The following is a 25,342-nucleotide window of genomic DNA, read 5'->3' as shown; positions in this document are numbered from 1 at the left end:
GAGAGCCTTTTTACCACAGAGAGCCTTTCATTCTATCTGTTATTCTCTACCTTTCCTGGCTGGCAAAGTACCAGAGAACTGAATTTGGAAACATAATCTGAATGGGGCTCCCGAGTGGCACAGCGGTCTAAGGCACTGCATCTCAGTGCTAGAGGCGTCACTACGGACCCTAGCTCGATTCCAGGCTGTATCACAACCGCCCGTGATTGGCAGTCCCATAGGGTGGCTCACAATTGGCCCAGCGTCATTAGGGTTAGCAATCAGCCTGACAGTGGTAAATTGCACTGCTTAAAATAGAGATGATGGGATAGAATGTGTGTGTCTGTTTGATGAACAACTAGGAAATGATTGGCATGCACAGTATGAAACAATATGTGTATTATACCTTTTTTTGTACATAGTGCCATAGTCAGGGACAGATTTGGTGTAATAGGACGGATTTAGAAGTTCCAAAATCATGATGATGAAAAATCAAAAAATAATGTTATTTTATTGTTTTTATTGCAACATTGTTTACAGTACAATAAATGCCAGCAATGTATTCAAATATATTGAGAATCAATAAAATAAAGACATCAATTGAAGGGCAAATAGTTTAAAAGCACTTTAAAAATGATTACATTTCTCTTTTTAATGATCAGACTAAAACTACAGTACTTGCTTTTTACATTATACAAACTAGATATGCATATTGAATATAAAGGGTTTACATTTATATACATTATTTAGAAATGCTGGTTGAAGTCGATATTTCATGAACTATACCAATTTCATTAAATCACACAAGGAAATGAGAGAAGTGTATAAGGAGCATTACCAGACAGTCAGATATCATGTCAGACACTTTCACAATGTCTCCCCCTGGTGGTACACATGGTATGTGTAAGGGCTGATCTGTCAGAGAATAACATACCAGGTGTATATGAAATCAGAATAACACAAACATGTTGTTAAAATATAACTTTAAACATTGATCTTTATTTAAATAAAAACAAATGAATCCATTAAACTATTAAATAAATGAGTAATAGATAGAGAGAGCAGAGCTGGCTGATCCTGATGTACTGTATACTGGCTCATGCAGACTGGGTATTCTCTAAGGAAACATGTATTAATGATTGATTGAGAGAGGAGTTTGTTGCGCTTTACAACCAAGTTTGACAGAACAATGATACAATACTCATATACAAAATTACAGCACTCACTGTAGTGTGGAATCTGTAACTTCATCACAAGGAAAACAACAGAGAGAGACAGGGGACATTCCATCTGACTACTGTATCAAACCTGCTTAATACCTGCAAGAGTTGGCAGACAGTCCCCAAAAGCAGCTACAGGGATGTTTAGAAACTGACCAGAAATACTATTCCACTCATACCTGACAGCAGAGTAGTCTGAGATTATGAAAGGTTCATAGTCAGGCTTTTAAATCGTATTTGACTAATTTGGTAAGAGTCAATGGGATTCATAAGCCTACGATTTACACATTACACTTATGGTTCATGTATCCATTGATCGTTTCACAATACAATAGTGTATAAGTAAGTACCACAATTAAAATACAGTAGAGCCATGTTTCATTTCAACAACACAGACACACTAACAATCCTTACAGTACAGCCACTGTACATAATTGTGTTCGCTCCATACTGGAGCAGACAAACAGACTCACAGCATGATCACACACCATGTACACACCATGTTCACACACCATGTACACACCATGTTCACACACCATGTTCACACTTAAATCACTGCAGGGCTGCTAAACACTATGCAGACACAGAACAGGAGAGAAAGAGCTTCAAGTAGTTGGAGGAAACGTCTTTGTACCATGTTAGACCTTAAATACATATTGTTTTGTAATGTGACATACATAGGATTATACAATTTACTTAGGATTTAGACTTTCAGATTTTTCAGAGATTGTAATTTGTATTATAAAGGGTTGTCCCTTAAAATCATATCTATAAAACGTATGAGTATCTTACAAATAAATTGTTTGCATATCAATTGATTAATGGCTATAGGAAGAAGTTGTACATATCAGCTGAAAGTGCAATAACTAACCACCTACTTTGCAGGGATGTTAGAGAGGCATTGATTCCACATGGTGTGCTTATCATGGCACCATGTCACTAGACTGAACTTTAGTTAGGGAAAAAACAAGCTTGTCCTGGAAATAACCATATTTACACACATCATCCTTGATTCTCCACGTAATGAATTGACACCGTGAGCTTTCTTTATATTTTTGGGTTATCTCTGATTACGTTCAGTAAATGTTCAGAAACAACACAACAACAAGCCCAGGTAGAGAGCATCCTCTGCCACTAAGGACACTGGTCCTGTGAGTGCTCAAATGATCAAAACATGACAATGCAGAGATATACACCCCCACCGATCCAGGACCAAGTTAATGATCACCTCCACCTCTAAAATAGACCCTCATACTGAGTGGACAGATTATAGCCAGGCATTCCTTCAATTTTAGACATCAGAGTTGCTCCTCGAACCATGAAAAAGCTATTCTGATATGGTTCAGAGCACGTATCAAAGAGACACACCAATGTGATATGATAGCCTTGATACTGTTGCTGAGGATAGACTCAAAAGGTCCATATTATACCCTTTATCAAATAAAAATGATAAAAAAATAAATCTCTCTGTATATATATATCATACTGTATTGTAATGGTAGAGTCAACCTACTCTATACACACTGTATACACTGTACAGTTGCATATCAGTTGTATGGTTCCACCCTCTGATATCTGTGAGGACTGAAGCCGAGCGTCTAGAAGGACGACACCTGGCCACCAGGGTGACAACAGCAGCACGGGTCACTGGATGATGCCACTGTCCAATAGCTTTTAATGCCACATTTCCTCAGCTGTTGCACAGAATCTTGCCATTACCTAATTTCATGAATAACTTAATACAGTAGACTTTGGCTACAAATATAAAATAACTGTCCAGCCCCCAACAATCTGTTGTGCCTTCTTCTCCCCTACTGTTGAAGAAAGCTACGTGGTTATCTAGACTAAAGTGTGGCAGTTAGATTCTTGCTGTGATTCACAGAGTACAGGTTTATAGGGTAATGGGTTATGGGTCTGGTCTGGTCTGGGGGCAGGGCTGGAATGGGAGGTGGTGGCAGATTCAGTGAGCCAGCTTGACTTTACATTTGTTTCGAATGCACTATCTTCTTCCAGCGGGGAGCAGAAACCTCCAGAAGACTGAACTCCCCATCTCTAGACATAGGCCCACTCTTTCTGGAGGAAGAGATAGTACATCCTCTACAAAATATGATCCATGAAAACACAGAGAAAATACCATACAGGTCTAGATTTACAATATAAAAACTGAAGACGGTAGAAGCAGTCTAGTGACCGCTGCTGGCTTTGCTACTCCCCGACGTCCAATCAATGAGGATAAAGCTCAGGCTCATTATCATAAACAGGAAGCCTATTCCAGCGAAGCAGGCAGCCTGCGAGAGAGAGGTAGATGAGAGGGAGAGAGAGAGAGGGAGAAAGAGGGAGGGAGAGAAAGAGAGAAAGAGAGAGAGGGGGGAGAGAGGGAGAGAGAGAGAGTAGAGGAGAGAGAGTGAGGAAGGATGTGAGAGGTAATGCACACAGTTGATGATTCTGACACTGAGTTTCAGCCTTAATGCACTCAAAGCTATTAAATCATTATTATTGTAGTCTAGGGCTTGTGTATACATTTCTGAATTGTAATTATGATATTAGAGTGGCATGACATTAAAACTGCATTTCTCACTCAGCAAATATATCGAAAGGATTGTGAATGGATGAGTGAATAAAATGAATCTGCTCTGCATCGTCTACATTTAGCAATTCAAACATTGTTTCAGCAGATAATCTCCAGGCACACTCTCTGTAGTTATTCTAATCTAATTGAAAGCTCAAAGTCAAATTCCGATTATGTTATATTCTATTATGTTATATTATGTTATATTCCAGTATGTTATATTTTAGTATGTTATAATCTATTATGTTATATTCTATTCTATTATGTTATATTCTATTATGTTATATTCTAGTATATTATAATCTATTATGTTATATTCTATTATATTCTATTATCTTATGTTATATTCTATTATGTTATATTCCATTATGTTATATTATGTTATATTCTAGTATGTTATATTATGTTATATTTTATTCTATTATGTTATATTCTATTCTATTATGTTATATTCTATTGTTATATTCTATTATGTTGTATTATGTTATATTCTATTATGTTATATTCTAGTATGTTATAATCTATTCTATTATATTATATTCTATTATATTATGTTATATTCTATTATGTTATATTCTATTATATTCTATTATATTATATTATGGTATATTCTCTTAAGTTATATTCTATTATATTCTATTATGTTATATTCCAGTATGTTATATTCTAGTATGTTATAATCTATTATGTTATATTCTAGTATGTTATAATCTATTCTATTATATTCTATTCTATTATATTATGTTATATTCTATTATGTTATATTATGTTATATTCTATTATGTTATATTATGGTATATTCTATTAAGTTATATTCTATTATATTCTATTATGTTATATTCCAGTATGTTATATTCTAGTATGTTATAATCTATTATGTTATATTCTATAATATTATATTCTATTATGTTATATTATATTATGTTATGTATTATTCTATTATGTTATATTATGTTATATTCTATTATGTTATATTCTAGTATGTTATAATCTATTCTATTATATTCTATTCTATTATATTATGTTATATTCTATTATGTTATATTATGTTATATTCTATTATGTTATATTATGGTATATTCTATTAAGTTATATTCTATTATATTCTATTATGTTATATTCCAGTATGTTATATTCTAGTATGTTATAATCTATTATGTTATATTCTATAATATTATATTCTATTATGTTATATTATATTATGTTATGTATTATTCTATTATGTTATATTATGTTATATTCTATTATGTTATATTCTAGTATGTTATAATCTATGATGTTATATTCTATTATGTTATATTCTATTATATTCTATTATGTTATATTATATTATGTTATCCTGTTTAGGATAGGGGGCAGTATTTTCACGGCTGGATAAAAAACGTACCCGATTTAATCTGGTTATTACTCCTGCCCAGAAACTAGAATATGCATATAATTGTTTGATTTGGATACAAAACACCCTAAAGTTTCTAAAACTGTTTGAATGGTGTCTGTGAGTATAACACAACTCATATGGCAGGCCAAAACCTGAGAAGATTCTAAACTGGAAGTGCCCTCTCTGACCATTTCTTGGCCTTCTATAGCCTCTTTATCGAAAACAGAGGATCTCTGCTGTAACGTGACATTTTCTAAGACTCCCATAGGCTCTCAGAAGGCGCCAGAACATTGAATGATGACTCTGCAGTCCCTGGCTGAAAAACAGTAGCGCATTTGGATAGTGGTCGATCTGAGAACAATGAGACGGGGTGCGCGCGTGCACGTGAAGAGTCCATTTTACATTTTCAGTCTTTGAACGAAAACAATGTCACCCGGTCGGAATATTATCGCTATTTTACGAGAAAAATCGCACAAAAATTGATTTTAAACAGCGTTTGACATGCTTCGAAGTACGGTAATGGAATATTTTGACATTTTTTGTCACGATACACGCCGGAGCGTCACCCTTCAGATAGTGTCTTGAACGCAAGAACAAACGCAGCTATTTGGATATAACTATGGATTATTTGGAACCAAACCAACATTTGTTGTTGAAGTAGAAGTCCTGGGAGTGCATTCTGACGAAGAACAGCAAAGGTAATCCAATTTTTCTTATAGTAAATCTGAGTTTGGTGAGTGCCAAACTTGGTGGGTGTCAAAATAGCTAGCCATGATGGCCGGGCTATCTACTCAGAATATTGCAAAATGTGCTTTCACCGAAAAGCTATTTTAAAATCGGACATAGCGATTGCATAAAGGAGTTCTGTATCTCTAATTCTTAAAATAATTGTTGTGTTTTTTGTGAACGTTTATCGTGAGTAATTTAGTAAATTCACCGGAAGTTTCGGTGGGTATGCTAGTTCTGAACGTCACATGCTAATGTAAAAAGCTGGTTTTTGATATAAATATGAACAAAACATGCATGTATTGTATAACATAATGTCCTAGGAGTGTCATCTGATGAAGATCATCAAAGGTTAGTGCTGCATTTAGCTGTGGTTTTGGTTTTTGTGACATTATATGCTAGCTTGAAAAATGGGTGTGTGATTATTTCTGGCTGGGTACTCTCCTGACATAATCTAATGTTTTGCTTTCGTTGTAAAGCCTTTTTGAAATCGGACAGTGTGGTTAGATAAAGGAGAGTCTTGTCTTTAAAATGGTGTAAAATAGTCATATGTTTGAAAAATTGAAGTTTTTGGATTTTTGAGGAGTTTGTAATTCGCGCCACGCCCTATCATTGGATATTGGAGCGATGTTCTGCTAGCGGAACATCTAGATGTAAGAGGTTATATTATATTATGTTATATTATGTCATATTCTATTATGTTATATTCTATTATGTTATATTCTATTGTTATATTCTATTATGTTATATTGTATTGTTATATTGTATTATGTTATATTCTATTATGTTATATTGTATTGTTATATTCTATTCTATTATGTTAAATTCTATTATGTTATATTCTATTATGTTATATTCTATTGTTATATTCTATTATGTTATATTCTATTATGTTATATTATGTTATATTACATTATGTTATATTCTATTACGTTATATTCTATTATGTTATATTCTATTGTTATATTCTATTGTTATATTCTATTATGTTATATTCTATTATGTTATATTCTGTTGTTATATTCTATTATGTTATATTATATTGTTATATTCTATTATGTTATATTCTATTATGTTATATTCCATTATATTATATTATATTATGTTATATTCTATTATGTTATATTATGTTATATTATATTATGTTATATTATGTTATATTCTATTACGTTATATTCTATTATGTTATATTCTATTGTTATATTCTATTGTTATATTCTATTATGTTATATTCTATTATGTTATATTCTATTATGTTATATTCTATTATGTTATATTCTATTGTTATATTCTATTATGTTATATTCCATTATATTATATTCTATTGTTATATTCTATTATTCTATTCTATTATGTTATGTTATATTCCCATGTGTTATATTCTATTATGTGCACTTATGCTTAATTGTTTACATGCCCATACTAAACAGACCCGGAGAAATATATGTCATGTAGGTTCCGGAGTGATGCAGCAGTCTGAGGCACTGCATCTCAGTGCTAAAGGCATCACTACAGACCCTGGTTCGATTCCAGGCTGTATCACAACAGGCCGTGATTGGGAGTCCCATAGGGCGGCACACAATTGGCCCAGCATCGTTAGGGATTGGCCGGGGTAGGCTGTCATTGTAAATAAGAATTTGTTCTTAACTGACTTGCCTAGTTAAATAAAATGTGTGTAAAAAATACATTATCTTTAAAAACCAACAGTTAACAGTAATGAGTTCCAGTAAGACATGACAGTAGTCTTTAGCACTGTAGGGGGCGCTAGGGGACATCGCTCACCAGGATTTTGGGGGTGGAGCGCATGGGCTCCTCCTCTTCGGGTACGATGCGGATGTAGAAAACAGCAGGGAAGATGAAGATGAGGCAGGGGGCAGATGTGGCACCTGAGCGAGGAGAGGACAAAGACACTCTTTAGCCATCGTGTCAAACAATGAGCTCCACAGAACTGTCGAATAACAAGAGCGCAATTTAACAGCGAGGAGGTAGCCTAGCGATGTCACGAAAGTCCCCAAAAAGTGTCCTTTGTCTCCCTGACTGTCAGAATGACACCAGCAGAAACTAAATAAATACAATTCAAAAGGCTTTATTGGCATGGAAAGTCTTAAACTTAGTGTTAAACACAACTGATTACTGTTCACTCAAAAATACGAATGAAAGTACTCAGAGTGGGGATAATAAGATGCTAAAACTAAGGCATTATAATCCTTGAGGAAATGATTGAACGTTTCAGTTGCATAACGATCACAATACTTTGATTAAGGTTTATAGTATGCATTCCTGAGGTGATTTAAGAGCTTTCCCCTTAAATGTCTCCAAATCCGTCATTGAGGATTTAATGCATAGGGGATCAAAGGGTCTGAAATGAAAGATGCTATGATCATTAAACTGTGAGGGCACTTGGTTTACTGTAAAGTAGCTGAGAGCAACTAGATCTCTGTCTGTCTGTACAATTACATTTCCTCTTAGTAAAGTCATGACGACAGTGCAGAAGATTAGACTGCTTTATTCCAAAAGGGTCTGAATTAAAAAGTATATTCCTGAAGTACTACTAATTGTTTTACATTTTGGCACAAATTTAAATTATGCATACTACTGTATATTATATAAATCAATGTCTTACCTCGACAAATCACAAATCCTTAGTACCAAACGTTTACATTTTTTACAAATCATCTTCATTCATTCCTAAGCTTTCGCTCATAGGCAGTTGTGCCCTTTTCTATCCAACGAGGTCCAATTTCAGGTAGCCTTGCGTCGAAAGAAATAGTTTCTAGAGATGTGCATTTTTTAAATTCCTACCAATGATGCCGAAGATGCCCAGGATGTTAGGTGCGAAGATGACCAGCATGTTGATGAGAGTGAGCAGGGTGAAAGCAATGGCAATGTGGCGGGGCCAGTAGAATGTCTTGTTGGGGAAAAACAACTGCTGGATGGCTCTCCTTACCTGACGAGAACATGAGAAAAGCACAGTCACAACACTATTCTTATTCACAGACACACCCTTTCATCAAAGAGGAGCAGAAAGCCACTGCTTTAATATAATAATATGCCCTTTTAACAGATGTGTTTACCAAAAGTGACAGTCAGTGCATACATTTTAAGTAAACATAATATACAGTGCATTCGGAAGGTATCCAGGCCCCATCCCCTTTTACACATTTTGTTAAGTTACAGCCTTATTCTAAAATTGATTAAATTAATTTGTTTCCTCATCAAAGTACACACAGTATCCCATAATGACAAAGTGAAAACAGGTTTTTAGACATTTAGCAAATATGTTACAAATAAAAACAGAAATACCTTATTTACATAAGTATTCAGACCTATGAGACTCGAAATTGAGCTCAGTTGCATCCTGTTTCCAATGATCCTCCTTGAGATGTTTCTACAACTTGATTGGCTTCCACCTGTGGTAAATTCAATTGGTTGGACATGATTAGGAAAGGCACACACCTGTCTATATGAGGTCCGACAGTTGATAGTGCATTTCAGAACAAAAACCAAGTCATGAGGTCGAAGGAATTGTCCGTAGAGCTCTGAGACAGGATTGTGTCGAGGCACAGATCTGGGGAAGGGTACCAAAACATTTCTGCAGAATTGAAAGTCCCCAAGAACACAGTGGCCTCCATCATTCTTAAATTGACGAAGTTTGGAACCACCAAGACTCTTCTTAGAGCTGGCCGCCCGACCAAACTGAGCAATCGGGGGAGAAGGGCCTTGGTCAGGGAGGCGACCAAGAACCCAATGGTCACTCTGATAGAGCTCCAGATTTCCTCTGTAGAGATGGGAGAACCTTCCAGAAGGACAACCATCTCTGCAGCACTCCACCAATCAGGCCTTTATGGTAGAGTGGCCAGACAGAAGCTACCCCTCAGTAAAAAGTACATGATTTTTTTTCAGTGGCAGGGACTGGGAGACAAGTCATGATCAAGAGAAAGATTAACGGAGCAAAGTACAAGCGATCCTTGATGAAAACCTGCTCCAGAGTGTTCAGGACCTCAGACTGGGACGAAGGTTCTCCGTCCAACAGGACAACGACCCTAAGCACACAGCCGAGACAACGCAGGAGTGGCTTTGAGACAAGTCTCTGAATGTCCTTGAGTGGCCCAGCCAGAGCCTGGACTTGAACCCGATCGAACATCTCTGGAGAGATCTGAAAATAGCTGTGCAGCGACGCTCCCCATCCACCCTGATAGAGATTGAGAGGATCTGCAGAGAAGAATGGGAAAAACTCCCCAAATACAGGTGTGCCAATTGTCCATCATACCTAAGAAGACTCAAGGCTGTAAATGCTGCCAAAGGTGCTTCAACAAAGTAATGAGTAAAGAGTCTGAATACTTATGTAAATGTGATATATATGTTCGTTTTTTTATAAATTTGCAACAATTTCTAAAAAACTGTTTTTGCTTTGTCATTATAGGGTATTGTGAGTAGATTGATGAGGAAATATATCTTTTTTCAATCCATTTTAGAATAAGGCTGTGATGTAAAAAATGTGGAAAAAGACAAGGGGTCTGGATACTTTCTGAATTCACTGTACATCTTTACTTACACAGTTTCATTGAGCCAGACACCATTAGTGCTGAGGTAACTAGGCTACTCACAGGGAAGAGCACTATGGGGACGGTGAGTGTGACAGCGGTGAGCACGGCCAGACGGACACACAGGATCAGGGTGTCGTACGGGTCCAGACGGCTGTAGGTGTGCAGCAGCTCGGACTCCACCTCACCTATAGGGGGCAGACACACAGGAGGAGGGCTTAGAGAAGCATCAATAACCACCAACTCCAGTAAGAGCAGAAAATGAAGTACAAATTATATGCAAACATATCATTCACAACAATGTTTTTTCCATCAGAAGGCATACAGAATCTGTCTTACATGTTAGATGCTGCTCATCATTTTGCTCAGAGCCTTATACTGAGATACAGGTATCTGCCAAAATAAAGGAAACACCAGCATAAAGTGTCTTTATAGGGCGCTGGACCACCGTCAGCCAGAACGGCTTCAATGCACCTCGGCATAGATTCTACAAGTGTCTGGAACTCTATTGGAGGGATGCGACACCATTCTTCCACAAGAAATTCCATAATTTGGTGTTTTGTTGATGGTGGTGGAAGACATTGAGATCTGGAGATCATTTTCATGCTCATCAAACCATTCAGTGACCACTCGTGCCCTTTGGATGGGGGCATTGTCATACTATGGCAGCATAGCCATGGTAGCCAAAATAATGACCTGCCCAGCATTTTACACATGACCCTAAGCATGAAAGGATGTTAATTGTTTAATTAACTCAGGAACCACACCTGTGTGGAAGCACCTGCTGTCAGTATACTTTGTATCCCTCATTTACTCAAGTGTTCCATTATTTTGGCAGTTATCTGTATATACTACAGTAATATACTGCTCTGACTGTGCTTATAACAATGTCATAGAGTAGAATCACTGGGCTATTACAAACCGGTCAGACATGAACAATGGCCACTAGGAGGAGTAGTTACTTCATTATGTTTCTCTACCACTATTTAATCTTCTGAAGCCACATGACATGACCCATCTTCTCATCTGAGACTAACTAACTGATTTTATAACAGCCTCTGAAGCCTAAAAGTGTGTGTCCATGCAGATTAATGGCAAACATGAGAAGCGGCTTTGCTGTTAGCGAACTGAACCAGCCTGAAACTCATGTAAAATGGGCCTGAGAAAAAGTATGAGATTCAGCAGCAGGATGAGCAGCAGTGAAAAGAGAGAGAGAGAGAGAGAGAGAGAGAGAGAGAGGGAGAGAAAGAGAGAGAAAAGGAAGGGGGAGAGAGAAAACAGGGGGAGAGAGAGAGAGAGAACAGGGGAGAGGGAGAACAGGGGAGTGGGAGCGAGAGAGAGATAGAGATAGAGAACACGGGAGAGAGAGAGCGCAAGAGAACAGGGGAGAGAGAGAGTGTGAGAGACAGGGGAGAGAGAGCAAGAGAACAGGGGAGAGAGAGAGTGTGAGAGACAGGGGAGAGAGAGAGAGAGAGAGAACAGGGGAGAGAGAGAGAGCAAGAGAACAGGGGAGAGAGAGAGTGAGAGACAGGGGAGAGAGAGAGAGAGAACAGGGGGGAGAGAGAGTGTGAGAGACAGGGGAGAGAGAGAGAGAGAACAGGGAGAGAGAGTGTGAGAGACAGGGAGAGAGAGAGAGCGAGAGAACAGGGGAGAGAGAGAGAGCGAGAGAACCGGGGAGAGAGAGAGTGTGAGAGAACAGGGGAGAGAGAGAGAGAGAACAGGGGAGAGAGAGAGTGTGAGAGACAGGGGAGAGAGAGAGAGAACAGGGGAGAGAGAGAGAGAGAGAACAGGGGGGAGAGAGAGTGTGAGAGAACAGGGGAGAGAGAGAGAACAGGGGAGAGAGAGAGAGCAAGAGAACAGGGGAGAGAGAGAGTGAGAGACAGGGGAGAGAGAGAGAGAGAGAACAGGGGGGAGAGAGAGTGTGAGAGACAGGGGAGAGAGAGAGAGAGAACAGGGGAGAGAGAGTGTGAGAGACAGGGGAGAGAGAGAGAGAGAGCGAGAGAACAGGGGAGAGAGAGAGAGCGAGAGAACCGGGGAGAGAGAGAGTGTGAGAGAACAGGGGAGAGAGAGAGAGAGAGAACAGGGGAGAGAGAGAGTGCGAGAGACAGGGGAGAGAGAGAGAGAACAGGGGAGAGAGAGAGAGAGAACAGGGGGGAGAGAGAGTGTGAGAGACAGGGGAGAGAGAGAGAACAGGGGAGAGAGAGAGAGCAAGAGAACAGGGGAGAGAGAGAGTGTGAGAGACAGGGGAGAGAGAGAGAGAGAGAGAGAGAACAGGGGGGAGAGAGAGTGTGAGAGACAGGGGAGAGAGAGTGTGTGAGAGACGGGAGAGAGAGTGTGTGAGAGACAGGGGAGAGAGAGAGTGTGAGAGACAGGGGAGAGAGAGAGAGAGAGCGAGAGAACAGGGGAGAGAGAGAGAGCGAGAGAACCGGGGAGAGAGAGAGTGTGAGAGAACAGGGGAGAGAGAGAGAGAACAGGGGAGAGAGAGAGTGTGAGAGACAGGGGAGAGAGAGAGTGTGAGAGACAGGGGAGAGAGAGAGTGTGAGAGACAGGGGAGAGAGAGAGCAAGAGAACAGGGGAGAGAGAGAGAGCGAGAGACAGGGGAGAGAGCAAGAGAACAGGGAGAGAGAGAGTGTGAGAGACAGGGGAGAGAGAGAGTGTGAGAGACAGGGGAGAGAGAGAGTGTGAGAGACAGGGGAGAGAGAGAGTGTGAGAGACAGGGGAGAGAGAGAGCAAGAGAACAGGGGAGAGAGAGAGTGTGAGAGACAGGGGAGAGAGAGAGCGAGAGAACAGGGGAGAGAGAGAGTGTGAGAGACAGGGGAGAGAGCAAACAGGGGAGAGAAAGAGTGTGAGAGACAGGGGAGAGAGAGAGTATGAGAGACAGGGGAGAGGGAGAGAGAGAGAGATAACAGGAGAGAGAGAGAACAGGGGAGAGAGAGAGAGAACAGGGGAGAGAGAGAGTGTGAGAGACAGGGGAGAGAGAGAGAGCGAGAGACAGGGGAGAGAGCAAGAGAACAGGGGAGAGAGAGAGTGAGAGAACAGGGGAGAGAGAGAGTGTGAGAGACAGGGGAGAGAGAGAGCGAGAGAACAGGGGAGAGAGAGAGTGTGAGAGACAGAGGAGAGAGAGAGTGTGAGAGACAGGGGAGAGAGAGAGCGAGAGAACAGGGGAGAGAGAGAGTGTGAGAGACAGGGGAGAGAGAGAGCGAGAGAACAGGGGAGAGAGAGAGTGTGAGAGACAGGGGAGAGAGTGAATAGGGGAGAGAAAGAGTGTGAGAGACAGGGGAGAGAGAGAGTATGAGAGACAGGGGAGAGGGAGAGAGAGAGAGATAACAGGAGAGAGAGAGAGAGAACAGGGGAGAGAGAGAGAGAACAGGGGAGAGAGAGAGAGAACAGGGGAGAATGAGAGTGTGAGAGACAGGGGAGAAAGAGAGAGCGAGAACAGGGGAGAGAAAGAGGTCAGGGGAGACAGAGCGAGAGAGAGAGAACGAGGGAGAGGGAGAACAGGAGAGAGAGAGTGAGAGAGAGAGAGAGAGAGAGAGAGAACAGGGGAGCGGGAGAGAAAGAGCATCGTAATGACATGGAGGTGAGCGTGCCTCACCATAGAAGGTCAGGTATCCAAACAGAGCAGCCAGGAAGTACATGGTGTACATGACTACAATGGAGATGTTGGACACATGCTGCATCCTTTGCTTGGTGGGGCTGAAATCAGAGAATATTGCATGATGTGATGTCACACACACTTACACACACCATACACACAGACACACACACACACACACACCAACACACCCACAAAGACACAAACAAAAAAGGCCAGTTTTAGCTTTTGTAATCATACTGTACTTTGACTAGGATTGTTTCAGAAGTTACATAAGATCCAATACTCAAAGGAATGTGATATTGTGGCTGAACACATCAGATGAATCTAAAGAGACCAATGTTATAGTGGGTTCAACAAGGCAGCAGGATGATTATTATGACCAGGCTAGCCATGCGTATTTACACATGACATTACTGAGAATGCAAGGCAGTGTGCTAGATGGCACAGGCATATGAGTAGCCAAGCACAAAGCTGACATAATGATTTCCTATCTGCAGGGTGACTGAACTGAATTCAGGGTCCAATAGTAAACAGCAACAGCGCTTCATCCTGTTGCAAGTGGGGCACCTACTTTTTGAGCTCGGTGTAGATGGGCAGGACCTCAGGGTGGCACACAAAGGCAAATGCCAGGATCGGGATGGTGTAGGCCGTCTGGAAAAAATAGAACACTGTGAGGTATTTTTTGGCATTTTATTAGGATCCCCATTAGCTGTTGCAAAAGCAGCAGCTACTCTTCCTGGGGTCCACACAGAACATGAAACATAATACAGAATGACATAATACAGAACATCATTAGACAAGAACAGCTCAAGGACAGAACTACATACATTTTTGAAAAGGCACACATAGCCTACATATCAATGTATGCACACAAACTATCTACGTCAAATAGGGGAGAGGCGTTGTGCCGTGAGGTGTTGCTGCATCTGTTTTTTGAAACCATGCATGCAATAAGGGCTCTATATAATACTGTACACTTTCTTGAATTTGTTCTGGATTTGGGGACTGTGAAAAGACCCCTGGTGGCATGTATGGTGGGGTATGTGTGTCTGTCAGAGCTGTGTGTCAGTTGACTATGCAAACAATTTTGGGATTTTCAACACTTTAATGTTTCTTATAAAAAGAAGAAGTGATGCAGTCAGTCTCTCCTCAACTCTTAGCCAAGAGAGACTGGCATGCATAGTATTTATATCAGCCCTCTGATTACAATAAAGAGCAAAACGTGCCACTCTATTCTGGGCCAGTTGCAGCTTAACTAGGTCTTTCCTTGCAGCACTGGACCACACGACTGGACAATAATCAAGATTAGATAAAACTAGAGCCTGCAGGACTTGCTTTGTGGAGTGTGGTGTCAAAACAGCAGAGCATCTCTTTATTACAGACAGAACTCTCCCCAACTTTACAACCATTGAATCTATATGTTGTGACCATGACAGTTTACAATCTAAGGTAACACCAAGTAATTTAGTCTCCTCAACTTGTTCAACAGCCACATTATTCATTACCAGATACAGCTGAGGTCTAGAGCTTAAGAAATGATTTGTACCAAATACAATGCTCTTAGTTTTAGAGATGTTCAGGTCCAGTTTATTACTGGCCACCCACACAGTCACCATGGATAAGGCTGCACCAGCCCCAGCCGTCTTACCACCAACCCATCGTTTTACTAGCCATTAGGGCCTTGACGCACACATCACACAGAGCTAATTGTTTCCCTGTGATTAACTTGGACCTGGCTACTGACCAGCTTTAGCCGGCTTACCGATGCCTGGGCGGTAAGCTGATCAGCAGGAGGGATTGGTCTAACTAGCCTGGGTGACTAAGGAAGTCTCACACATCTTTAAGGGATGCTAATAATAGGATTATATATATATATACTAGTCAATACTCTACCGCTAATTCTTCAGTGTATGACTGACTACAAAGGACTACAACTATACTGTTACTATTAGTACTGCATAATATGTATATCATATATATTGGCAATTGATGTATTTAACCACTTCAATAGCCCTAGAGTAGACTAGGTGTAGACATTGCCATAGTCAGACAACATGAGTCCCAGAAATGCCAGGCCTTTCCCATCAGGGCCATTTGCCTAGAGTTAACCCACAGAGAGAGGACTGTTACTGTGTCTGATAACCCTAACCCAGAGTTAACCCACAGAGAGAGGACTGTTACTGTGTCTGATAACCCTAACCCAGAGTTAACCCACAGAGAGAGGACTGTTACTGTGTCTGATAACCCTAACCCAGAGTTAACCCACAGAGAGAGGACTGTTACTGTGTCTGATAACCCTAACCCAGAGTTAACCCACAGAGAGAGGACTGTTATGTGTCTGATAACCCTAACCCAGAGTTAACCCACAGAGAGAGGACTGTTACTGTGTCTGATAACCCTAACCCAGAGTTGGCCCACAGAGAGTGGACTGTTACTGTGTCTGATATCCCTAACCCAAAGTTGGCCCACAGAGAGTGGACTGTTACTGTGTCTGATAACCCTAACCCAGAGTTAACCCACAGAGAGAGGACTATTACTTTGTCTGATAACCCTAACCGAGAGAGGACTGTTACTGTGTCTGATAACCCTAACCCAGAGTTGGCCCACAGAGAGTGGACTGTTACTGTGTCTGATAACCCTAACCCAGAGTTAACCCACAGAGAGAGGACTGTTACTGTGTCTGATAACCCTAACCCAGAGGTAACCCACAGAGAGAGGACTGTTACTGTGTCTGATAACCCTAACCCAGAGTTAACCCACAGAGAGAGGACTGTTACTGTGTCTGATAACCCTAACCCAGAGTTAACCCACAGAGAGAGGACTGTTACTGTGTCTGATAACCCTAACCCTAACCAAGAGTTGGCCCAAAGAGAGAGGACTGTTACTGGGTCTGATACAGCCCCAGAGAATGACGTGAGTCCCTGTGGTTCTACTCTCTAGTCAGACGGGAGCTGGCATTTCAGTCTGGTAACACAGAGAATAAATCAATGAAATGTATTTATAAATCAATTTTTACATCAGTAGATGTCACAAAGTGCTGATACAGAAAAGCAGAAGCACGGTGGCCAAGAAAAACTCCCTAGAAAGGCAGGAACCTAGGAAGAAACATAGAGAGGAACCAGGCTCTTAGGGGTTAGTCCTCTTCTGGCCTTGCACATTGGAGATTATAAGAGTACATGGCCATTAAGGCCAGATTGTTCTTCAAGATGTTCAAACTTTCATAGTTTAATAATAATCAGAGTGGTTATTGGGAGTGCAACACGTCAGCACCTCAGGAGTAACTGTCAGCTGGCTTTTCATAGCCAAGCATTCAGAGGTCGAGACAGCAGGTGCGAGAGAGAGAGAGAGAGAGAGAGAGAGAGAGAGAGAGAGAGAGAGAGAGCATTGAGAGGCTGAACCCTAACCTTCACATGATGGGTGATCCTATTGCATCCTATTCAGACCTGCATTACTCTTTCTGGAGCACAAGGGTCTGATGAATGCAGTGTGATTCAACACAGTGGGATTGTTCTTAGTGCAAACAGGTTAGTGTAAATTATAGATTTTTTCCCACTGTCATTAGCCACATGCTACATTTTTACTTGAATAACAGAGCTGGAATAGATGGACTGATGGAGCTGACTATACAGAAACCCACCTGTGAGTTGAGGTTGACCATTTTCGGAATGCAGGCTGGGTTGTAACCAGTGTCATTGGTAACAGCAGTCACACTGGCTGTGCGGTTAAAGGTAAAGTCCAAAAAGGGACAGGGGGTGTGGAACTTCTTATAAATGACCTGTGGAGAGGAAAGAGGAGTTGGCTGGATGAGAGGAGGAGCCTGGAGGAAATGGGCCTGCAGACATAATACTAGTCTACACAGAAAGGCTGGAAATATGTTAGGGCCCAGCCAGAGACAGAGAGCAGTGGGCATGTATTACAGCACAGCACACAGAACTAAAACTAGGTCAGAGAAACACACACTCACACACACACATATGAACACACTCACACACACACATATGGACACACACACACACACACACACACACACACTAATGCCGTTTGAAACTGCAGGTTACACAACTTGTCCACAAAAATCTGAGAGGAGAGCGGAATATTAAAGAGGTTGAACCTCTGATCAAATCAAATCAAATGTTATTTGTCACATACACGTGTTTAGCAGATGTTATTGCGGGAGTAGCAAAATGCTTGTGTTTCTAGCACAAACAGTGATGTAATATCTAACAGTAATATCTAACAATTTCACAACAATACACACAAATATAAATTAAAGGAAGGGAATTAAGAATATATAAATATATGGACGAGCAATGTCAGAGCAGCATAGACTAAGATACAATAGAATAGTATAGAATACAGTATATACATATGAGATGAGTAATGAAACATATGTAAACATTATTAAAGTGACTAGTGTTCCATTATTAAAGATCACTGACTGATAGTGAGACTACAGAAAGCCCAGCACAGTGAATTTATTTGCTTTTCCTGCAAGTATCCCAAAACATGACGATTACTGCAGATATGAAAAATATATTTTAGTTGACACCTGTTGGGACCCATCATTCAGGGCTGTTTTGAGCCCCACATTTGTAGCATTTTTTGGGCTTGCCTGTTTTGCATGTTATTTTTGCATTAATACGTGTCACATATCAGTTTGCAAACGATAGGAAAAAATATATATATAATTGAGTTAATAAAGCCGCATACAAACATGGTCTCTTTTTTGCTTTCTTGAGTAAGGCAGCTCCAAAATGCAGGTGTTTCAGCCTAGATCAGTGCTTTCTGTGGTGGTGGGGCAAGCCAGCAGGAAATACGGAGCGTTGCACCGTGATTGGTTCAGTGTTCTGCCACTCATGGGGACACCACGTCACCGCCAAGTCTAAGTGTAGAGCTCTAAAATTCTAGCCCCTTGGGTTCTGTCATAGAGTTACATTAGAAGTTCCCATCCAAGAAGGCTCAAGGTCATTGGTCACAGTTAAAATGACGTCAAACCACTTTATATCTACAGTAGCATCGATTGGACTGATCATGTCAACATCATACTTTCAAAATCTTAGCTAGCAGTCATCATCATGAATCAAGTCGACAATCTACTGGCAAATCCTTTTTAATCCTTGTCATATGAAGTTAAATAATGAAGAGAAATTATAGATAAAAAGCATCAGTGCCCATCGGTTTAATGGTCTCTTTTCCTAGTTTAAAATTAATGAAGCATGAAGCATGATTTGTGCCGCGCTCAAAACAACTGTTAACTCGGAACTGCAAAATCTGACTTCAATGAGTTCAAGACAACTGTGATCTCTGGAAATACGACTGGGAAAATACGTTTTGAACTTTCAACCAACTCGGAATTGTAAATCGGGAACTCTGGCCTCTTTCTAGAGCTACGACCTGAAGATCACTGATGTCATCATGATTCAACTTTTTTTTCCCGAGTTCCCAGTTGTCTTGAAAGCACCATAAATCGAGAGAATTCCAGACTTTGATGAAAAAGTTTCATGACAAATTTGCCCATGAAGGACTGCTGTGCCACCTTCCTGTGCTAGTCAAATAAAATCAAATGTTATTGGTCACATACACATGGTTAGCAGATGTTATTGCGAGTGTATCAAAATGCTTATGCTTCTAGATCCGACGGTGCAGCAGTATCTAACAGGTAATATCTGACAATTCCACAACAAAACCTAATATCTAACAAATTCCATAACAAAACCTAATACACACAATCTAGTAAAGGAATGGGATAAGAATATATAAGTATAAAATATATGGATGAGCCGTGACAGAGCGGCTAAGATGCAATAGATAATAAAGAATAGATAGTAAAGGATACAGTATACAGTATATACATATGAGATGAGTAATGCGAGATATGTAAACATCCTTAAAGTGGCATTATTAAAGTGACTAGTGTTCCATTTATTAAAGTGGCCAATGATGTCAAGTCTGTATGTAGGCAGCCACCTCTCTGTGCTAGTGATGGCTGTCGAACAATCTGATGGCCTTGAGATAGAAGTTGTTTTTCAATCTCTCTGTCCCAGCTTTGATGCACCTGTACTGACCTCGCCTTCTGGATGGAAGCGGGGTGAACAGGCAGTGGCTCGGGTGGTTGTTGTCCTTGATGATCTTTTTGGCCTTCCTGTGACATCGGGTGCTGTAGGTCTCATGGAAGGCAGGTAGCTTGCCCAGAGGGTGGTGCAGACCCTCTGGAGAGCCTTGCAGTTGTGGGCGGTGCAGTTGCTGTATCAGGTGATGATACAGCCCAACAGGATGCTCTCAATTTTGCACCTGTAAAAGTTAATGAGGGTTTTTGGTGAGCCTCCTGAGGTTGAAGAGGCGCTGTTGTGCCTTCTTCACCACATAGTCTATGTGCATGGACCATTTCAATTTGTCGGTGATATGAACATCGAGGAACTTAAAACTTTCCACCTTCTCCACTGCTGTCCTGTTGATGTGGATAGGGGGGTGCTCCCTTTGCTGTTTCCTGAAGTCCACAATCATATATTTTGTTTTGCTGACATTGAGTGAGAGGTTATTCTCCTGACACCACACTCTGAGGCTGTCTCGTCATTGTTGGTAATCAAGCCTACCACTGTTGTGTCATCTGCAAACTTCATGATTGAGTTTGAGGCGTGCATGGCCACAGTCGTGGGTGAACAGGGGGTACAGGAGGGGGCTGAGAACGGGGGCTGAGAACGCACCCTTGTGGGGCCCCAGTGTTGAGGATCAGCGGAGTGTAGATGTTGTTTCCTACCTTCACCACCTGGGCCGGCCCGTCGGGAAGTTCAGGACCCATTTGCACAGGGCAGGGTCGAGACCCAGGGTCTCAAGCTTAATGATGAGCTTAGAGGGTACTATTGTGTTGAATGCTGAGCTATAGTCAATGAATAGCATTCTTACATTGGTATTACTCTTGTCCAGATGGGATAGGGCAGTGTGCAGTGTGATGGCGTTTGCATTATCTGTGGACCTGTTGGGGCGGTAAGCAAATTGAAGTGGGTCTAGGGTGACAGGTAGGGTGGAGGTGATATGATCCTTGACTAGTCTCTCATGATGACAGAAGTGAGTGCTACGTGGCGATAGTCATTTACTTCAGTTACCTTAGCTTTCTTGGGAACAGGAACAATGGTGGCCATCTTGAAGTATGTGGTGACAGCAGACTGGGATAGGGATTGATTGAATATGTCCGTAAACACTCCAGCCAGCTGGTCTGCGCATGCTCTGAGGACGCAGCTAGGGATGCCATCTGGGCCAGCAGCCTTGTGAGGGTTAACATGTTTAAAATGTTTTACTCACGTCGGCCACGGAGAAGGAGAGCCCACAGTCTTTGGCAGCGGGCTGTGTCGGTGGCACTGTATTGTCCACAAAGCATGCAAAGAATTTGTTTAATTTGTCTGGAAGCAAGACGTCGATGTCCACGACAGGGCTGGTTTTCTTTTTGTAGTCCGTGATTGTCTGTAGACCCTGCCACATACGTCTTGTGTTTGAGCTGTTGAATTGCGACTCCACTTTGTCTCTACACTGACACTTTACCTGTTTGATTGCCTTTCGGAGGGAATAACTATACTGTTTGTATTTGGTCATATTTCCAGTCGCCTTGCCATGATTAAATGTGGTGGTATGGACTTTCAGCTTTGTGCGAATGCTGCCATCAATCCACGGTTTCTGGTTAGGGAAGGGTTTAATAGTCACAGTGAGTACAACATCTCTGATACACTTCCTTATAAACTCGCTCACCTAGTCAGAGTATACGTCAATGTTATTATCTGAGGCTACACGGAACATATCCCAGTCCACGTAATCAAAGCAATCTTGAAGCGTGGCATCCGATTGGTCTGACCAGCGTTGGATAGACCTAAGTACGGGCGCTTCCTGTTTTAGTTTATGCCTATAGGAGGGGAGCACCAAGATGGAGTCATGGTCAGATTGGTAAAAAAGGAGGGCGGGGGAGGGCCTTGTATGCATCGCAGAAGTTAGGGTATTAATGGTCGAGCGTGTTAATCGCTGGTGTACAGCAGTCGATATGCTGATAGAATTTAGGTAGCCTTGTTCTCAAATTAGCTTTGTTAAAATCCCCAGCTACAATAAATGCATTCTCAGGATACATGGTTTCCAGTTTGCATAAAGTCCAGTGAAGTTCCTTGATGGCCGTCTTGGTATCCGCTTGGATGTACACGGCTTTGACGATAACCGAGGAGAGTTCTCTTGGGAGATAATACGTTCGGCATTTGATTGTGAGGAATTCTAGATCAGGTGAACAAAAGGATTTGAGTTCCTGTATGTTGTTACAATTACACCATGAGTCGTTAATCATGAAACATACACCTCCTTCTTCTTCTTACCGGAGAGATGTTTATTCCTGTCGGCGCGATGCACTGAAAATCCCGTTGGCTGTATGGACTCCTACAGCATATCCCCAGCTAGCCATGTTTCCGTGAAACAGAGTATGTTACAATTCCAGATATCTCTTTGGAAAGCAACTCTTGCCCAGATTTCGTCAACTTTGTTAACTAGGGACTGGACATTAGCGAGTAATATACTCTCCTCCGGTGGCGTTGTTTTGGGTCGACCTCTGGAATCAGTTTGGGTCGGCCTCTGGAATCACTTTGTCTGCCCTGGGAGGTGCAGACAAAGGATCCACTTTGGGAAAGTTGTATTCCTGGTCGTAGTGCTGGTTGTGCTGGTAAGTTGGCATCTCTCTGATATTCAATAGTTCTTCCCGGTTGTATGTAATAACACTTAAGGTTTTCTGGGCTAACAATGTAATAAATAATACATTAAAAAAATACTACACAGTTTCCTAAGGACTAGAAGCGAAGCTGCCATCTCTATCGGCACAGCACAACAAGGTGTGTCCAAGCATGTCTTGTATGCTGCTGCATAAATGATGTAATATGCCAGGGAGATATGTATACTGTAGCTAAGAAAGTAATACTAAGTGTATGTTGTATAGTAAGCTGTTAGTAGCCCATGTGCCTCACCTTAATAATTTGATCTATTTTCCCCCTCATCATTTTGTCTACTGTTCTGACTTGGTGTTGCACAAGTAGCCTATAACCTGTTTTTGAGCAATGTAATCATTGAATATTGTAAGAGCTTTCATTGTCTGCTTATATGCCCCCTTTATTTATCCTACGGTTCTGACTTGGTGTACAGGGAGAATACTGTAAGAACGGCTCATGTTCTGAATTCTGTCGCTGTACATTTTCAAAAGTGATGAACAAATAGTTATATTGACTACGTCCATCCTAGCTCGCTCATAAATGTCTCAATCGAAATTACGGATTGCCTCTTATCCGCTTGTTGCCTCCTTATGCCATAGTTTGTACATCTCAATTGTCAGTAGAAACCACATTTGTTTAAGCAAGTCAGCCATATCAGCTGTTTTTTAAAAGGAATTAACTGTTTCGATGCCAGACAAGGCCCCGCTGATAGCCAGGTGTAGATGTGACATATTGCAATTCATGTGTTGTTTAGTGTTTTTGTCACGGCTGTCGAAAGGATCGGACCAAAGTGCAGCGTGTGTTTCGTTCCAGATATTTATTTAATCCGTGAAAACTATGCAATACATCAAATAACTGAAATCTACAAAATAACAAATTGTGTCGCAGAGGAGAAACAAACACTACTCACAAATAATCGCCCACAAAAACAGGTGGGACAAACATCAACTTAAATATGACCTCCAATTAGAGACAACGACGACCAGCTGCCTCTAATTGGAGATCATACCAAACAAAACCAACATAGTAATACAAAACTAGAAACTGAACATAGAAATACAAAACATAGACAAACACCCCCTGTCACACCCTGACCTACTCTACCATAGAAAATAACCACTTACTATGGTCAGGATGTGACAGTTTTATTGTGTAGTGGCTTTGCTGGCATGCATCCCACAAACCCCCCCCCCACTAAGATTTGCAAAAAACATGCTAAAATCGCCACTGGTTGACACACATGCATATTGTGCCGACTTGAGATCCGTGCATGTAACTCGGACTTGTGTGTAACTCATGCATTGATGTCACTGGGAGATTTGCATACAAATGATGTTACACACAGCGTTCCAGTTAGGGTTGTGTCCATTATAAGCGCACTGCAACAGGTGGAGGTCTACAGCTGTATAATATGACAGTACATACCGAGATGAGGAAGAAGACCATGCAGGTGAGAGAGAAGCCACTGGTGTAGCCCAGGTACCCTGAAACAACACAATGACGACATCAGAAGTACTCACATCAGACATCACCCTGCTATATCCTCTGAGAAAAGTGATGTGGGAGGAAGGACTCTCAATATTTCCTCAATCCCAATGCTAATTATAGGGAATATATACAAACATTCCCAGTTTCATGACAATGTATTTGGGTGTGAGATCATAAGCGTGTATGTTCTTAGAGGGCCCAGTGGACTAAACTAAACAGGACTGCATCTCATTACTTTGCCCTGGCAGCATGGACTCTCTTTCTACTCTGCTCGCTCTCTCTCTCTTTCTCTCGCTCTGTCTTCTCTATCTTTCTCTCCTCTCTCTCTCTCGGCTCAATTCCTTGAAGGAGAGAACCGCTTAACAAGAGGTCAGGACTTCTCTCCCAGCCTCCCACCCCTATCTCTGCATCTCTCACCCTTTCTCTACCTCTCCATCTCTCTCCCTCTCTCTCTTCTCTCTCTCTTGTGTAATTGTATAATGAGCCGTATTTGCCACTGCAATCCCAGTGACATGGGCATACATAAACAGACAGAGCAACACGTACGGGAGAAAAACACAGAGACTCTTACTCTGTCACTTGATGAAAGCTTTGTAGACATTTGACTTTGTTAAAGGAGAGAGCTCATTAAATGGACATGAAGCCAGGGAATTCTGAGCTGGGTAGTTTTACATTTTCATAAGACTGCTGAGAGTAACAGTATCTCACATGACACAGTTTAGCACAGATATCTACTTTGCGTCCATCCTAAAACAGTGGGGGAGTGTTTGCCATGTAACACAAGAATAAAGAGAAAAATGAGAGGGGGCAAGAGAGGGGGATTGGGAAAGAGAAGGTGGAAGAGAAGGAGGGGGGAGAAATGAGACAGAATGTTCAAGATTCATTTAAAAAAATCATTTCATCAAGATTCATTTTTCATGTGTAAGCCGAAAAATAAATTCGGAGAACCTTCATTTACAAAACATAACACAAAATGTCACTTATGATTATAAAATTGTTAATTAAACAATTATTAAGGTTTTCTCACCTAGCTGCTTCATCAAAGCCAGAGGCAGGATGACACTGATGGACACCATGATGACCAGGTAGTTCCCATTCAGGTACCACTCACTGG

General features: G+C 41.1%; 1 protein-coding gene across 2 annotated transcripts in view; it reads right to left on the bottom strand.

Annotated features, from left to right (window-relative positions):
* Positions 1-471: 471 nt before the first annotated feature.
* LOC115150536 (sodium-coupled neutral amino acid transporter 3) overlaps positions 472-25,342 on the bottom strand; it is a 49,995-nt gene continuing 25,124 nt past the window's right edge. For both annotated transcript variants that reach the window (XM_029693943.1, XM_029693944.1), the window contains 9 exons: positions 25,256-25,338; positions 24,166-24,224; positions 17,652-17,789; positions 14,586-14,665; positions 14,012-14,112; positions 10,480-10,604; positions 8,675-8,819; positions 7,655-7,758; positions 472-3,487 (listed from right to left, as the gene is read on the bottom strand). In XM_029693943.1, the coding sequence (XP_029549803.1) occupies positions 3,383-3,487; positions 7,655-7,758; positions 8,675-8,819; positions 10,480-10,604; positions 14,012-14,112; positions 14,586-14,665; positions 17,652-17,789; positions 24,166-24,224; positions 25,256-25,338 (940 nt within the window). In that variant the 3' untranslated portion in view covers positions 472-3,382. The remainder of the gene's footprint in view (positions 3,488-7,654; positions 7,759-8,674; positions 8,820-10,479; positions 10,605-14,011; positions 14,113-14,585; positions 14,666-17,651; positions 17,790-24,165; positions 24,225-25,255; positions 25,339-25,342) is intronic.

The sequence above is a fragment of the Salmo trutta genome, chromosome 16 (genome assembly GCF_901001165.1).
Source record: "Salmo trutta chromosome 16, fSalTru1.1, whole genome shotgun sequence".
Lineage (NCBI taxonomy): Eukaryota > Metazoa > Chordata > Actinopteri > Salmoniformes > Salmonidae > Salmo > Salmo trutta.
Note: the sequence above shows the minus strand (reverse complement) of the source record. Positions and strands in the feature narration are given on the sequence as shown.